We start from the raw sequence: 16,700 nt of genomic DNA on the forward strand, positions 1-16,700 counted from the left end.
TGAGAAAGCACACAAAATGATGTTAGTGTTGGATTTTACTTGTGGCTTGGTGTCAAACCGAGCTCTGTCAACATTAGGTGTGGCAAAACAGCTGCCCTCGGGAAGTGTTGTGTTATCTCTAGTAACAAATTAGCTTCAAACCCGACTTTTCAGATCAGAGCATTTGACCTGTGTTTTGTGCTCCTAAATGGATGCATGTATGTGGTTGCTGTGCATAAGGGTATTTTGTTATGGGGGACCTTCTCAGCTATACACTGCCGTGCAATGACAGTTTTGGTTGATGTCTTCCAGCAAGAGATGGGAAGAGTGTGGAAAATTTTCCTTTTTTTACCACAAGTTTGCACCAAAGAGTGGCCAGGTCAGTTAAGACCCAGGTCCGTCTTGGCCACTCTGCTGTGTCCATCTGTGACCAAAACCAGGTGCCCAGGGAAGTGGGAAAAGAGAGCAAATGCACGTAGTGCTTCCCCTGGTATGCTTCCCCACAGACAACACAGTTTGTTTAGCAATCCTCGAGGTTCCCCTTGCAGGTACATTGTGGTACCAGAGAATATTAGGGGAGTGAAAACTGCTCACCTTGTATACAAGGAGCTGCCCTATGGCAGCCCCAAGTTACGTGCATTGTCAGTACAAACTTGCATTAGGTCTCAGTCTTTTCCTGTCCTGCGGCATTTCTCACTAATGATGAATACACGCACACATGAAGGAGGTTTTGAGGCTCTTGGTATTTTTGGTGGTGGAAGAGTAGCTGATCAGCTGTTAGGTCAAGAGGCAACATCAGTTCCCTCTCTCCAGATACAACACACACAAATTCCAGTTTCCTGTAACTGGGATATTAATAGTATTCACATCATCACATTCTTTTCTGAAGTCATGAAAGAAGCATTTGTAAGTTACTTGTGTAATTCCACTTATTCCTTCTTTCACTTAGTTTTATACCCTTAGTTCCTCCCTTTCCTTCCCCTCTGAATTCTAGGCATCATAAGTCATCTCATCTTGAAGGTGACACATGCCTAGATTAAAGGCTCGCATTAAGCAGGAGTTTCTTGTTACATCAACTCTTGACATTCCAAAAATGTCAACTCCTAATTCACATTGCAGGCAGGATCTGGTGCCAAGATTTTAGCCGTTTCCAAGTCTTACGCTTAGTAATCAGAACTGCTGTTTCAAGACACAGTTGACCTGAGAAAATACTGCAGAAGTGGATCCTAACTTTTTGTGTCTCCAAGGTATCCCCTTTCCTTATATTGGAGGCATTGGCTGGCTCACAAGATTAATCTTGGTTGAGAGGTAGTTGTTCAGCTAATGGCCGTAACTTTCCAGCATGGCTTCCTGAGCTTGTCACACGTTGGGTGTCTCAGAGAAAGTGCTGTTTTTTGCAGGAGCAAAGCATTCAGCGTCTCTGAAGGCTGGTAAATTGGGCTGTGCAGGCTTCAAAAGCCACGTATCTTGATTTGCATCTGTGCTTGAGCTGACTCTGTCCACGTGCTCAGCGAATAGGCTGCCCTCGAAAAAGGTGGTGGTGTAGAGCTGAATAGCTGCTGGTTGCCATCATCTCTGCAGAGCTGCCAAAGCATCCAACAAACTTACATGCCTAAGCCACTTTAATTCATAGATCAGCATCATACAAATATTTTCTGAAGTAGATTTCAGGTGTGTTGTGTAAATGCGGGTGGAGATATCATAGAATCATAGAATCATAGAATAGTTAGGGTTGGAAAGGACCTCAAGATCATCTAGTTCCAACCCCCCTGCCATGGACAGGGACACTGTGTGTGGTGTTTTTTCCAGTGATTGGAAAATTCCATTGTCCAGCTCTCCCAAGGGATGCTGTATGCATGATGAGTGACTCTCATGAAAATCGTCTTTCTGCTGTTTGTGTGCAAAATGACTTTATGCATGTGCTCAGTGGCATAATATATAGGTTATATATAATTTCACCTTACACTTATGTTCTTTTTTAGATGTCTCCTTAATCTCTACCCTTCTGTTGAGGTTTTTATTCTACTTGTTCATACAGCGTCGGCACACATCCATTTCATGTATTCCGTTTCAGGAGACAGTATTGGCTTTGAACACCCTGGTCTAGTAGAAGGTCTCCCTGCCCATGGCAGCGGCATTGGAACTAGATGATCTTTTAAGTTCCCTTCAATCCAAAGCATTCTATGATTCAATGATATTGTGTAGCAGCATGAGTGTATTTTATTTATGCTTTGTGTACATCCGCAGGTGTTTAATTTAGATGTGCATGCTGTTAGTAATTGTAATTGATGTTGCAGATGTGTTTCCTAGCAAGACTAAAATATAAACATTGGAAAAATAATGCAAATAGTAGAAAACATGGGATGCAAACCAATCAAAATTGCAGAAAAGTGATGGAATTTAGTTATAAGTTCAATAAAAAAAAAAAGAATTAATTCTTAGTGATCTTTGAATTTGTCACTTGTTTCATCTGCAGAAGTGTTGTTAGCCACTGCTGCGGCACTGAGAGTCACACAGGAGATTGATCTTTGTTCACTGCAGTCCATGTCTGATCTGTATAGTGGGTGCTTAATCAGAGTAACTCCAAAGTAGATGATTTTAGAGTGTGAAGTTACTATTACATATTAAAAAAATAGCATTTTAAATTATAATGTGCAGTAAGAACGTATCAAATGTCCCTTTCAGAATCTAAAACCTTTATTTTGTGAATTCTTGAAAAAAGTATGTGCTTTTAATCTGTATTATCTAATCTACACCAAAGGTCAAATGTGAAGTGTTTAATTTGGCTTCTCTAATTGTAGGATCATTGAAAATGACCTGATAGACCATGGTGTCAAATTCTTCTCTGTATAGCAGTGCAGTTCTATTGATTTTTAAAGTGCTAGTTTATTGTAGCATGAGAGTAAAAGCAAGGCCTTTGAGTCCATTGCTGTCAACAGTAGGATAGTTTCTCTAGCCAGGCAACCAAATTTCAAGGTCAAGGAAGACCAAGGATCATTTGCAGCGTGAAAATCAGTACGCTTTAGTCCTCTGTTTGTTAGTGGTGTTGGTTTATTCCTAATTGTCTGATTTAAAGGGAGATACACATGCTCACATTGACTACCACTGTGTCTTTGCATCAGCATCATTGAAATTAATGGTGTTACTGCTGTGACAGTGGTGGTCGCAGTGTGGTTTTGCATGTGCACATAGGCTGGTGATCCCTTGCATGCACAAGGGTTGAAAGGGGACTTAGAGCTCTTGGTGGCCAGGTGGAAGTAAAGGAGAAGACCCTGGGGCACTTACGTCAGAAGCATGTAGGTGAAGGAAAGGGAAGAACTGGAGCCTAAAGCGGTTATTGCTGAGTATTACTTGCAGACAATCCTGGAACCAGGGCGAGGTGCCAGATTTCATGTTCAGATGTCATGCCTGCTGAAACATGCTGTGGTGTGACATCATAGAGTTTACCTTTCCCTCCTGTGATCCCGAGCTGCACCTAGTGTCACTGCAACCTGGCGCTCCCTCCCCTTGATTTTGCCAGTAGTTTGGAAAAGCAGGTGGAAAACTCAAGTGTTCAAAGGGAGATGTCTCGGAGTAGAGGCTGCGGGGCTTTCCCCGGTAGTTATTCACAACCAGCTATTAAAGTGAAGCGCCAGGAAGTTTGTGTGAGCTGTGTTTTCCCACTGGTTTCTTTCACAGAGCTTCTCTTGTGGGTGCTCTGATGTCTCTTTATATGGCTGAGCTTTGGCTTCTGTCCTTCCTCAGTACACCTTGGGCTGGGTTACCAAAACTTGTGGGGACATATGAGCTTTGACAGTGTTCCCCCTCTGCCAGATTTGCTTGATGCTGTCCAAGAGTTACACCGTGGAAGAACTGGCAGTGCAGGGCTAAGAGAGGCAGCTGTGTCACACCATGTGTTCCATTCCAGACCCCCCAAAAGCTCTATGGACATGGCTCCTAGCAGTATATGGGGGCCCCAAGTTCAGAGTATTTAATTTACTTAACAGTTAGATTATAGAAAAATACAGTTAAACCCAAACCATTTTACTAAGAGCAGAAGGTGTGTTTTGATAATCCCAATTTCAGATCTTGTCACTATCAAGTCTTTTAAGATGTTCCCCTTGCCTCTTCAGCAGTGGAGAGGAATAAGCTGTGTAACTCTTAGAAACCTGTGGGCTAAGCTCTCTGTTGCAAAGCGTAAGTGCCCCTTTCTACTTTGGGAGTAGGATAATTTGTTTAATTCAGCATCAAGGAGGGCATTGGATGTGTACATATTAAAGGAATGGGCCAACAAATAAGGCTGGAACATTCAGCAGCATTTCACAACTCTGAAATGAAATCTATGAAGTGCAATGTTAGCAAATGTTTATATAAAACATGCTACGGTATTACACTGAACAATTATACCTCTCTTATCTCAGGCACTTATCTCTAGCTAAAGCCAAGTGGCTTGCAGGTTTAAATTGCTCAGTATTTTTGAAGTCAGTGTGGTAATGAAATATGCTAAGCAGCTGGGTTTCGTGTGTGAGCGTTTTGGGTATTTTTTTTGGCCTGACTGCTTTTATCTTTGAAGACAAAATAATCATGCAGTCAGAAGGAAAAGGCCAAAGTCTAATGAGTTTAATTGCAAAGAACTGATGTTCATGGTTGCATTTAAACGTTCTCTTTAGCACTGGCATCTCAACTTTGCCACTTGGGAAGTCTGTTGTATAGAAGTATTTATAGAATCATGGAATCATAGAATAGTTAGGGTTGGAAAGGACTCATATTTTTATATGAGTGTAAACCCTGTGTTCCCCCTTGTCACTTCTTTCACAGCCGTGGCAGGGTGGTGACACTTGGAGACCCCTTGCACTAGGAGCTGATGATCTGCCAAGAAGCCTGCCTGACCAAGCAGTGGTGAATGGATAAGCTAATTTGTTGGATGTCTCATGGCTCCTGCTGTGATGTATGCTTGTGAAAGCTGTCTGAAACCAGCTCAGAGCAACAGTGAGAGTATATCAAGGCATGGCTTGTCTTGGAGATCTAGAAATCAGTTATGCTCATATCTTTCTTGGTACATGTAGGTTCCTTGCATTGGTTTTGTTCGGTTAAAAGCAGAAGGCATAACCTGCTCTTGCAGCTTGTGTTTAGATAAGAAGTTCATGTTTGCTGTAGAGTTTAAAATGGAAGAGATTTTTTCCTTTTGGTGTGTGAACTGCAGAAGTTGGAATCCTATGTTGCTTATCCTCACTTTCATGATTAGGGAAGACAATATCATCTCTTTGCAGTGATGTCTCTATTTTGATTGCAGCTATAGTTTACATGGAGGAATAACATTAGGGAACAAATAAATACTGGATTTATAGTTCTTCTTTGGGTAGTTCATCAAACAAGACCAGCAAGTGTGATATTAGCAAGTGCTCTGTGGCTGACCAGCAGAGCAAACCTCTGAAATACTGTGGCCTGGCTTTGGAGGTCAAAGATGGGATGTGCTTTCTGGTGGTTCTCAAAGCATCAGCAGTACAGGACGAGTAGAGGTGTAGGGGGTTTTCTGGTTTTAATAGTGAGTGCGCATGCCTTTAAGTGATTTCCTTTGGATGTAAAATCTAACACTCCTGAAGTTCCTGTGTTTCGCGACCAATCAAAGGTTAAGTTCCCTACCCTCCTTCCATTACTTCTCACTCTCCTCACTCTTCCCTTTCACTCCCCAGATTGTGATTGGGAATAAGTCGGACATTCAGCATCAGAATTCCTAAATTTTACTCTGTATTGGGACCAGTGAAGCCAAAGAGGCAGGTACTTCTTTGCAGCCAAAAGGACAGGGAACCCAGCAACTAGAAGATATTTAAGTGCTGGTTCGTAGCTTCTCAATGCCGCCTGCCATGTTTAGCAGCACTTTGGCAGTTTCCGTGTTTGGATTTCTTTACTACCTTTCTAGCCTTGTCTCACCTCGGGTCCAGTATGACATTTGAGAAATATTGATCATGCCGCTGGCTCTTGAGAGAAATAGCTTAGCTTCTTTTTCACGATGGAGAGTTGAATCTGCCTGGAAGGAACTGAGCTGTGGTACTGAGAGGAACAGCCAGACAAGTGATACTGGAGAAATAGCTCAAGAGTCCTGAAGGCAAAAGTACTGATGTGTCAAGGGATTTATAAGCTGTGTTTTTGCAGGATTTATAGCCCTTTTTTTCTCAGAACGCCACTGACAAACCTTCCTCACACTGAGGAAACAGGTTGTATTTCAAAGGTTGTGTCACCAAGAGAAAGAGACTGCATTTGTATTTTATTGATCTCTTAAAGTGTCCTCTAAAACACCTTGAAACATCTCAGGAATGCTGGTGTCCTGACAGTGAATGGCTCTATTCTGAGTTATTTACAACATAAAACTTTTACCTCTTCCTGTGCACTTTGCCAGCCACTTTCAGAGGGCTTCCCATGACGTTTGTAGGAAGTTTGACCTATAAAATGTCAGTAAGTATGAGGAGAATTCCAGAAAAACAAGATTAAGCCACTGATCCTGAGCTACCGGCACATCTGTTTTACCTCTAGCTCTATCAGATGAGATTCTGTCTGCAACAACGAGACCTTTACTCTGAGGCCCTCTTGCTTTATCTCACCCTCACCTCTTCTGGGCACTCTGCCCCCAGCTGATGGACCCTGCTTTCCCACAGCTCTGCTTTCTGCTGCTGTATCACATAGGCAAAGCTTGAAGTACAAGGCTTTGATGGTTTCAAGAAGCAAGACCAAGTTTGTTTTTACAGGGGAATCAAAACAAAGCTCTGAGTGGTCAGCATAAACAGGGTATCAAGACCTACTGGATTCTGGGCTGCAAGCAATTGCTTTTCAGGCTGCGTGCTGTGAATATTTAAATACCGTCATTGGCGAGAGAATATGATTTTTTTTTAATTTATTTTTTGCTAGGTGGAGACATGTTGTCTCCATATGGATACATTTATTTGCACCCAAAAGTAGTGGTCCTTCCCTCACACCTGGTCAGGATGTTTTACTGGGGTCTGTACACTGCATTCAGACAAAGCTTCATGCAAGTCGGAGTGGCTTCTCAGTAAGGATGCAACAAGAAGTCATAGCAAATTGGGTGTATTTTGAGGTTTTCTTGGTACCTTTCTATTAAGAAAAAAAATCTTAATTTAAAGATCAGATACACTGGTTATTGGCATGGCTTGTGTTTTTATTTTGTGGTAATTGTAATTGGTTTTGTTGATGTGGGGCCTTAGGCTTTGGGAGAGAGAGGTAATTGTGTAGATTGTTTGCATGAGCAATGGGATATTTTGGCTTCCAAGATGACAGTGGTATATTGAAGTAACAGTTTAAAGCTATTTAGATGCAAATGCATGTTTGTTGGGTAAGAGTCACTAGCTGACAACTGAAATAAAATGATCTTGATTTCACTGACCTAGCTTTATATACCAGGTAGCAAAGAATTTTCATCCTAGAAATATAAATTCCAGTGTTAAATATGACCTGGGATGCTACTTTTCTCCCACTCTTAAGCCATTCATTAAAAAGAAGGAAAAGAAAAAAGAAACTAAGAATTAAGGTTACTCTGACCTTCAGTTTAGTCATTCTTCTGTGCAAAAAAGAATGTTTTTAAATCACGTGGCTCACTTATGTTGCACTTGTGTTCCAGTGCTCCACACTGTTCTAATTCAGAGCATTCGGGATTTTGAAGTAGTTTAGTCAGACTTATATTTGAACTAAAATAAATAGGCATATGGTAAGTGGAAGAACATATAATCACTGCTGCCTCCAAATTCTTTTGAGGTCAAGAATTTGAAAACAGGAACCTGTAGCGTGGCTTGTGAACACAATAGGAACAGCTGGTGCTCAGCACTTTTGAAAACGAGGTCACTTTATTCTTGGTTGAAATGTGCAAAATGGGTCATGTGGGCATAGGCTGAAGACAAAGGCAAAGCACGTGGCCATTTATTACCAGGTTGTCCACGTTTCCAGAGCTAGTTGGTTGAAAGGATTCAGTTAAACAAGGGACACTGGGGTAGGTCTCCGTTTCCCCCAACTTTTGGAAGCATAGCTCCCACTAGGAAAATAAATTGCTGCCATGTATTTTCAGGGATCTGCTCATCCTAAGTATGACATCATCCGTATTTTCTGCAGCCACCCGTCCCTTGTGTGCCTTTCTGCTCGTCCTTCACATAACCTAGTTTAGGAAACACTGCTCTATTGTACAGTCCTTGGGAACGCTGCCTCTTCACCGATCTCAGCCCAGGGACTTCCCTGGTCCTGACAGCAAAACAAAGGAGAAAATACCGACCGAACATGCACAAAACCCATAGCATCGTCAGCAAAATTGAAAGGTGTATTAGGAAGGACAACAAGAACTCTGCTTAGACTTGACCATTGCGTTTTCATTATAAATATTCTGTTCAAGTTACATGTAAGTTGGGATTCTGCACTTTTGGTTAGTTGAACTGCTGCTGCTAGCACATCCAAGGTGACGGTACAAATCATAGGGTACAGGTATATCAGTGTTTGCAGATTTGAGACCTGATAATGGTCGCTTTTGATTGTTGCATGCCATGCATCAGAAGTTTAGAATGGGAACTAGTATGTATTTTCAATGGGAGTGTGCAGGTCTTGGGTTCCAGACCCTGCCTCCAGTCATCCCAGTAGCCTCTACAAATTGCCGTCCAACTGAACACCTGGAGAGTCAGGTTCATAGGAAAAATCAGATTGGAAGGGATCTCATGTGATTATATTCCAAACTCTTCCATGTGAATTCAAGCCATTCCTCTTAAGTGGAGTTGAATATTTGTGCCTAAAGAGTACTTTTTAAATTAAATTAAATTCTGTTAATGTTGTTGGGAAATAGTACATGCAAATCACATTGGCCTTAAACAGAAACTTTAAGTCCATGCTAAAATAAATTGCCTGCCCCATTGAAGGACTACCCATTTTTATCATTAATGACCTTACCTAGAAGTGATTCTCATTAATCGAGGCCTGTTTTATGCCATTTCTTGCTTTAATTGCAAATAAAGCCCCTGATTTTGTTGATCATGTAATACTTCTGTATCATCGTTCTCATTCTTTGTGCAGTTTTGTGTCCAGTTGCTGAAATAACCCAAGAAAGTGTGTTGTGGCATTATCAAGAATAAACAAAACAGAAGGAAAGAAAGATGTTCTCAAATCACGTTCATTATGCCTCCTGAGATGGACCTGTGGTAGAGTTAGCCAAGGCTGCATCCCATAGCTAGCACCAGATTTCAGAATTGCCCATGAGAATGCTTCTCATTCCTTTATTATTGTTGTAAATTTAATTTACTGAGGCAGGCTTGGTCGTTGCCTTCATACAAGTGAGGTACTTTGCCTGCCTAAACCAAGCTTACATTTTGGCTAGTTTTTAACAAAAGCTGTCAAAAAGAACATGGAGGAAGATGACAAAGTGGTGATGGCAGCAGTGCAGTGAGTTCTGGACTGCCAAAGCAGAATATAGGCAGGTAGCTCCATGGCTGGCAAAGTGAAGCCAGGGCTAAGCTGGGATATCAGCACACATCATCGCAGAATACTGCTGCTTGTATGACATGTTAGTTGTAGGTTTGTTTTGAGAAGTGTTTCTCTTCCATCAAAGAAACTTTCATTGGACTATATCTAAGTATTCAGTAGCAACTAAGTAGTTAATATGAGGATTCAAAATGGGTCAGTTGGGGGTTTTTATTCTCTCTACCATGAGCTGTTGAAATCTTTCAGCAGCCATAACTACTATCTTGTGATAGCATGTGGCTTTACTACTTTCAGTTTCACCAGCAGAGGAAAGCACTTTAAAAGTGAAGCTTAAGGTTTCCACAGTGTCTTTCTGTTTCCAAGGTTTGCCGTGGATGAATTGCTGCGCTGAAGAATGATTAATCGGTAGCCGGGAGGTGGAACAAGGGTAGCTGGCATAACAGACAGAAGCAAAATTGTCTGCTGGACACCCAGATGAATGGGCTGTGTCTGGAGGAGCAGCGGTGATGTCTGTCTTGTTTTCATGTCGTGAATTGTGTCTCCCTTTTGATTTCATCCCAAGTTCTAGTAGATGGTTTTCAGGTCACGAGGGAAACTACTGCAGCTTTTGCAGTCATTGTAATTGATTCTTGCTTTGCAGAAGAGGTATTTAAAGGGTAACAGTGGTATTTGCTAGTCATTCCACAGTACATCTTGTATTTCATGTCATCCTCAGTTGAAACTGTTGCTGGACTTATAAATGTAACAGTTTATAAGTTACTTCTCAGGGATTTCACTGGTAGTCATTTCTGTGGTTGCAGGAGTTCCATGTGAAAGGATGTGTGTGTGGTGAGGGTTCTCTTTAGAAAAGAGCCGTTTCTTAATGGCATGCCTGCAGTATCTCTTATATGACTATGTGTTTCCTACTCAGAGCTGAAAGGTTTGTGCATGTGTTACATGGATAAAACTATTTGGTGCCCTGTAATAATGCAGCAGTGATTTTGGAACTTTGCATTGCATAATATGTTTCCCTTGAAGTGGCTAGTTTTCTTTTCAACTTTCTGCACAGCCAAGACTTGAAAGAAACTCTCCATCAAAGTGTAAATATCAATATAAGTAGGTTAAAAGCCAGTTCTAGTTGTGCTTTAAATATAGTCATGGGGAACATTTAGACTGAACGTGGCCCCTTAATGTGGAGCAAGAGGGATAGAGGGGTAGTTCTTTAAGCCCCTGCTCTGCCTAGAAGAAAATGTCCTCAGCGCAGAGACTGGAAGGCAGTCTTAGGGTTCTCTTCAGAGGACAGCACACAAGCCCTAAGTAGGGTAACTTAAGGGAAAAAAAGGAAGGTTTATTCCTGGGTAGAACTTCTGCATGCTGTAGAGCTTCAGGGAGATGGTTGCAATCAAACCCTACTGAGACCACAGAGCAGGGCAAGGGCGGGAAGCCCGAAGAGGGTGATGTGCTCCAGTAGTCAGCAATGAAAGGAGACCAGATCATAACCCACTCCTCTAGATTTATGTCCTGCAAGAAGAAAATTGCCCTGATGAAATAGCTCCCTGCCTATCAACTCTGCCCAAGTCAAACTTATGGCACTTCACTTCCTTACATACCTGAGGTAGCAGCTGCATAACAGTTCTGATGTCTTCCATTGTGAAGTGCACTATTGCAGCTTGCCATACTTAGTGTTGGATGATGTGTGGAACTCCTTGATTTAAAAACCGTTCAGGGTGTAATTAGCTTTGTTTGCAATAATCTGGTACTAGCTGTCGTAAGAAATGAGACTGAACATCTTACCTGTGCTAGTCTTTCCCACCTGCTCCCAGCCTCCACCCCAACACTTATCTTGTCTGTAGAAGAAAAGTTTATTCAACAAGTGATGCATGTTTGCCTGTATGTATATAGCATAAATACACAAACTCGATTCTGCACTTTTTAACTTTTCTGTGCTTTTTTTGTTCTGTACCATTTAGTTTATTTCAGTTCAGCATACTCGGGTACCAAATGCTGCATCTGCTTTGTTAGATTTGTGTAGTGTTTTACATTTCTAAGTGAAAGCTGTGGGGGCCTATATAGATTCTTTGTTATGCATATGAGCACATTATGCAGGCTTGCTTTATTCTATCTTGATGAGGCTTGCTTTAAGTGCTTTCTGTCTTTCTTTTGCTTTTTGTGCTATGAGTTAAATCAAATACATGATGCTTTTGTTTTGGTTCTGTGGACAGGTGACTCCCAAACTCTGAAACCCATCATAATCTCCCTGTGAACAATGTCATTATGAATACTTACATGAATACATATTTTTACTATCATTTCATATGCTTCCTGTCTCTGAGCAAAATTCAATTGAAATAGTCATGGAGACCAAGCACAATGCTTTGTTGGTACTTCTACGATGGATTCGCATTCGTACTTCATCAAATTAATACATTTTTCCCAATGATAATACTGAGGTCTTCAAGTATTTGGTGCAAGATACTTTTGTCTCTCTCTTTTTCAAGAGTATTTTGACATGCAAACTTAAGCCTGTGCTGGTTTAAATTACTTCTTACAGTAACTGGTATCTGTCACATTGTAAAGACACTTTGCTGCTTCTGAGGGAAAACAGCGGGAAGCACTGAAGGAGCCAATTTCTTAGGACCCCTAATGATGGTGAAATTCTGGTTTAGCCTGACCTCTGCTGGGTAAGCCTTGGACTTGACCCTTCCTTTCTACTCAAACCCAACCCAACTCTCCCTTTCTACTGACAATGAACCATTACCTTCCCTAACCTTTGCGGTTATGTGCAAAACAGCTGAATTAAACCAATCTCCATAAGTGATGCATAAATAATTCATTTTTGTTGAAAAAATATCAAGAAAAAAAAGAGGAGTGATTTTTAACCTTCTGTCATTCAGCCGTTGTCTGATACTGAGAACCTGTGCGTGTATGTTAGAGAGTATGTATATAAATGGAGAAAACCGTTGGTAAGATAGGCGGAGTCTGTCTATTCTGAAATGAATAGTCCTGTCAGCAGCAAGGATGTAGCATGTTTTCTTAGCATTTAGGTCACCTCTCTCAGTAGTTTGATGTTAATCTCTGTTTTCCCAAGACACTGGGAAAGTAGAAGGAAAAATGGAATTGCCTGCCAGAATTTCCCAGAATAGCTAGAACTGTCTTACCACAGTGGCTAGTGATGTCCCTCCATGATGTCTGCAAGGCCAGACTCAGTAATGTTTGCCTGGGGATGTTCAAGACAAAGCTGGGTTGCAGACGTGCTACCTGTCATCACTGAGGCTGGGAAAATGGGAAAAATGGAAATGTGGGGTACCATATTCTCGCCTGTCGGCTTGAGTTGGCTGAGCAGTGCTGCAAGGGAAATGGTGTGCATACGCTGTTGTGGCACATGTTCAATATGGATTGCTGTGCTGGGTGCTGGGGATGTAAGTGATACTTTTTTATGGGGTTTTAAGGAACTTTGAGAACTTGTTAAAAGCTATGACTGTAACTTGCTGATCTTTTCTTTCTTTTCTGAGCACTGACACCCATAGACTGTGAAACTAACCCGATTTGTTAACAAGCAAAAAACCTGGGAAGAAAAAAACTGATAAAACTTTTGAGGTCGTTCTAGCTGCTTGTGCTCAGTTGTATTGTGCTTTAAACATGTGAAATAAAGGACGTCCTAGTGCATGCAAAAATAGGGCTTCTCATCTCTAACTGAGCTTATACTCCTCATGTGGGGGAGTGCAGGCCCTGGTATGAGTAGCATAGGATTTGTTGAGATAAACTATAATACCTGGTTATATATTCACAGGAGACATTATTTGTTGCCTGTGTAGCTAAATGTATAACAAGAAATGGAGATTGGTAACCCATGGAGGCAACCACTGGAAAATTAATCTGCCTGGGGTCTCATAAACTGTCTTGAGCTTCTTCTTAATGAACAGTTCTCAGGTGATACATGCCTAGACTGGGAGAGATTATGGGTAGATATTAACAGGATGTTGAGCTAATCACTGACACAGAGCTGGTTTCCCTTCTTTCTTCACTTTGAACCTTAATTACATCCTGAGAATGGAGAGTGAACCAAGAAAGAAAAAAAAACAACCCAACCCAAAACAAACAAATAAAACCCCAATCCAAAAATGAGTTCTTAGGAATCGATTTTGGATAGCAAGTTATGGGGTTGAAGTGAGGGTGCTGCTGCCTGGAAGGTATTCTGGCTTCTGCGGTAACCTAGGTAGAAATCCTTCTTCTCTGCACTAGGTTGTCCTGTGATTGGAGGTGCCAAACAGCATTTGGAGACTGGGGATTCCACCCCACTTCCAGTTCTGCTGCTATCCCCCAGGCCAGCAGCCCAGGGCTGTATCCAAATGGATGCCTGGAAAATGTGTTCAGGATGCTCAGCCTGTTCAGCGGTGTGGGCCAGCCTAGGGCTTCTGCTCTGGTTTTCATTTGTCATCCCCCAAAGGCCATCCCTTCATTTCCCATAGTCAAGTAAAGAGCTTCTTAGTTTTGTCTTGCTGGTCTCAGTTGCCAATGGGACCATTGTGCTGATGTGTGCTTGCTTGTAGGTCTCCCCCAGTCACAGACTTGTCCAGTTTTTCTTTGGAGGAAAAGCATTTTCCAGACACCTTCCTCTTTAAATGCCTGTGCTTCGTAATGGATGGCATTAGCATCTACTGAGATACATCCATTTCCCTAACGCTGTGGACTTCTTTTCTCTCAGGAATTTAAAAACGGACGCTTTGTCTCTTTTTTTCCTCTTTATAACTCTTTAGATATGTTCCCCTTCCCAAACTCCCCATCTTCCCTCATTCTGGAAGAGCATTTCACCTTTCTCATTCTACCATGTGTGCTTTTGCTCTCCCCCCAACATCCTTCCAGGCAGGATAGAGCACCTTTCTAATCACCCGTACTTTTTATCTTCTTTCTGAATCTTAAGCAAAGCCTGTCTGATCTCTGTGTGTGTGCTGGAGCAGAACACGCCAGCATCGGGCCAGGGTGAGGCGGAAAGCAAAATCACTGAAACAGTGATTGAGAGTTGCCTTGAAAGCAAAAAGTTAACTTTGTGATTCATTATCTTCTGACACGAGCTAGAAGGTTCTTTCCGTGTTTGTATGTTTGAAGTGCTTGCATTTTGAATGAGCTCAGGAGGTTTATCTGAAGAGGTAAGGTACTGGGTTGAGAATTTTAAGTGCACTGTTTGAGCACATTCATGTGTTTTGGAGTGTGGCATTTGTCAATTTCTCACATCAGAACATTTAAATTGTTCTCTTTTGGGGTTCTTTTGTTTGACTTGGTTTTTTTTTTTCTTTTTCTTTTTTCAAGAGGGTTCAAGGAGAGTAGTCAGAGAGTCAGGATAATGGCTTTAACAAATGGAAATAGTCCAGGCGTTATTAGAAACACATTTGAAATCACTTTCACCCATACAGTTTTGTGTGCATCCTTTGAGTATGTAATAGAATGCACAAAATAAACTCCTCTGAAGAGGCTGCATGGCTTCATCCATGGTATCCCTGAAAGATGGTAATTTTCTTTTTCCTTTTTTTTTTTTTTTTTCTTTCAACATGCTTGGAATCTACCTGGATTTTTGTGGCTGCTCCCTACAAGGTAGGAAATCCAGTCAGATAAAGTAGAAGTTCAGGATGAAGTTTCTAGCTAAAATCCTTTTCTGTCTCTTAAAGTTTGTCTGTGTCTTAGTTTACTGCACTTTCAGAAAGTTGGTGCTACTTTTTAATGGATATTTTATTTTTTTCAGTTAATAGCTGGTTAATGAATAGCCCTGACTGTTAGAAGAATGATGCATCCAATACAACAGAAGCATGGGGACATTCCCAGTGGTATGTCTGCCTTGTTTTGTGAGACACTATCCATCATTAAATTTTCATTTAAAACAGCTGGTGTTAGGTGCTCATCTTGTGGGAGGCAATAAGAATGTTATGGGACCTTCTCATTCACATCGTGGTCATAGATAATTAATATTAAATGATGCTATTAAGGATCTGGGCTTCAATAAGAGACTGTAAAGTGACTCAAATAATCTATGTATTCGTGACCACAGTGTTCAGGCATAAGATCACAGAGATGACAGAAAAATGCCTGAATGTTGTGTCCAGCTTCAAGAACCTGTCCACTAGTTAGATCCTCTTTTGACAATGCTTGGTTGTTACTGCTATTTGATATGTTTACTAGCAGAGAGAAAATGCCGGCTTTTCATGGGCTTTGAGTGTTGATGAGCTTTAAGGCAGAACTACAGCAGATCTTTAAAACAATCTTGGAGTTTTTGCCATGCAACAACCAAAACTCATTTTTCCAGAGTATTTTAGTACGTGTTAGAAATTGGTGACACAATGTTTTCTTAGCATGATCTATTCACTTAGAGAAAGGTTACCCTTTCCAATCCCTTGAATATCAAAGTAGGGACAAACTGAGGGCTGGCAGTCCCTTCCTACAGAAATGCTTGGGTAAACATTCTAGATCTTATTCCCAGGAGCAAATTGTCTGCTCCCGAGGCTCCCTCCTCACTCAAGTTGCTTAATCTGCAGCCGTATACCAGGTCCCAGCCTGACCTGAAAAACCCTGCTAGTTCCACATTCTTACAACAGCAGGCCTGGGCTGCTAAGCTTGACAGTGTCCCTCAGAGCTGATAAGCAACTCTCAAGGTGGGGAGGATGAAATCACACTCTAGACAACTTCCCTGTTCTGGTTCCTTTGCTTAGGGCTTGTCTTTATCGCTTCAGAATCAAGATTTGAAATTAAAAATAAACATTTCCAAAGCAGTCGTGCTGCCCTGCAGGGGTTTGTCTTAATGCTTGCTCCTTTGTAGCCTGTCTTCCAGGTATTCAGATGCTTCTCCAGCTACATTCCCACAGCTGCCTTCTGGTAGGGGCCTGAATCTGAAGAGTGGGGTCTTTGAGTCCCATGTCTTGCTGCTGCTGCAGATGACTGTTAAATGTTTTTACAAATAGCTCTGGATGCATTTTTTTAAACCAGATGTTGTCACTACTAGTCCCCTAGAAGGCTGTGCCATTACCCTGCTGCTGATCTGGCTAGCAGTCTTAGGCTCGGTTCCTATCTGAATTTTCTGTTTGCTGAACCAACACTGTTTTCTGGGTGATGCATGCTGAGCATCTGCCCCAGGGCTGGCTGGCTTTGCTCTTTACTGTCCATTCTGCCTAAATGCGTAGCTTAACGTAAGAAAGTGGTCAGTTTATGTGGTGCAAAACGAGGTGGGTTTTCACATATATTTTAGATTAGTAGAATTATTAGTAGAATTATTGAGACAGTTATGCTTTAGATGCTGACTTAATCTTTGGAACGAA

The 16,700-nt window shown here is 41.6% G+C and overlaps 1 protein-coding gene across 5 annotated transcripts in view; it reads left to right on the plus strand.

Moving 5' to 3' along the window:
- STOX2 (storkhead box 2) overlaps positions 1-16,700 on the plus strand; it is a 144,998-nt gene that overhangs the window by 84,650 nt on the left and 43,648 nt on the right. The window contains exon 1 of one of the 5 annotated variants that reach the window (XM_065695337.1): positions 15,137-15,218. The exons of the other annotated variants lie outside the window; for them this stretch is intronic. Coding sequence (XP_065551409.1) covers positions 15,176-15,218 — 43 coding nt within the window. The 5' untranslated portion in view covers positions 15,137-15,175. Of the gene's footprint in view, positions 1-15,136; positions 15,219-16,700 lie in introns of those variants that run through there. 5 annotated transcript variants of the gene reach the window in all.

The sequence above is a fragment of the Lathamus discolor genome, chromosome 1 (assembly GCF_037157495.1).
Source record: "Lathamus discolor isolate bLatDis1 chromosome 1, bLatDis1.hap1, whole genome shotgun sequence".
NCBI classification, from domain to species: Eukaryota; Metazoa; Chordata; class Aves; order Psittaciformes; family Psittacidae; genus Lathamus; species Lathamus discolor.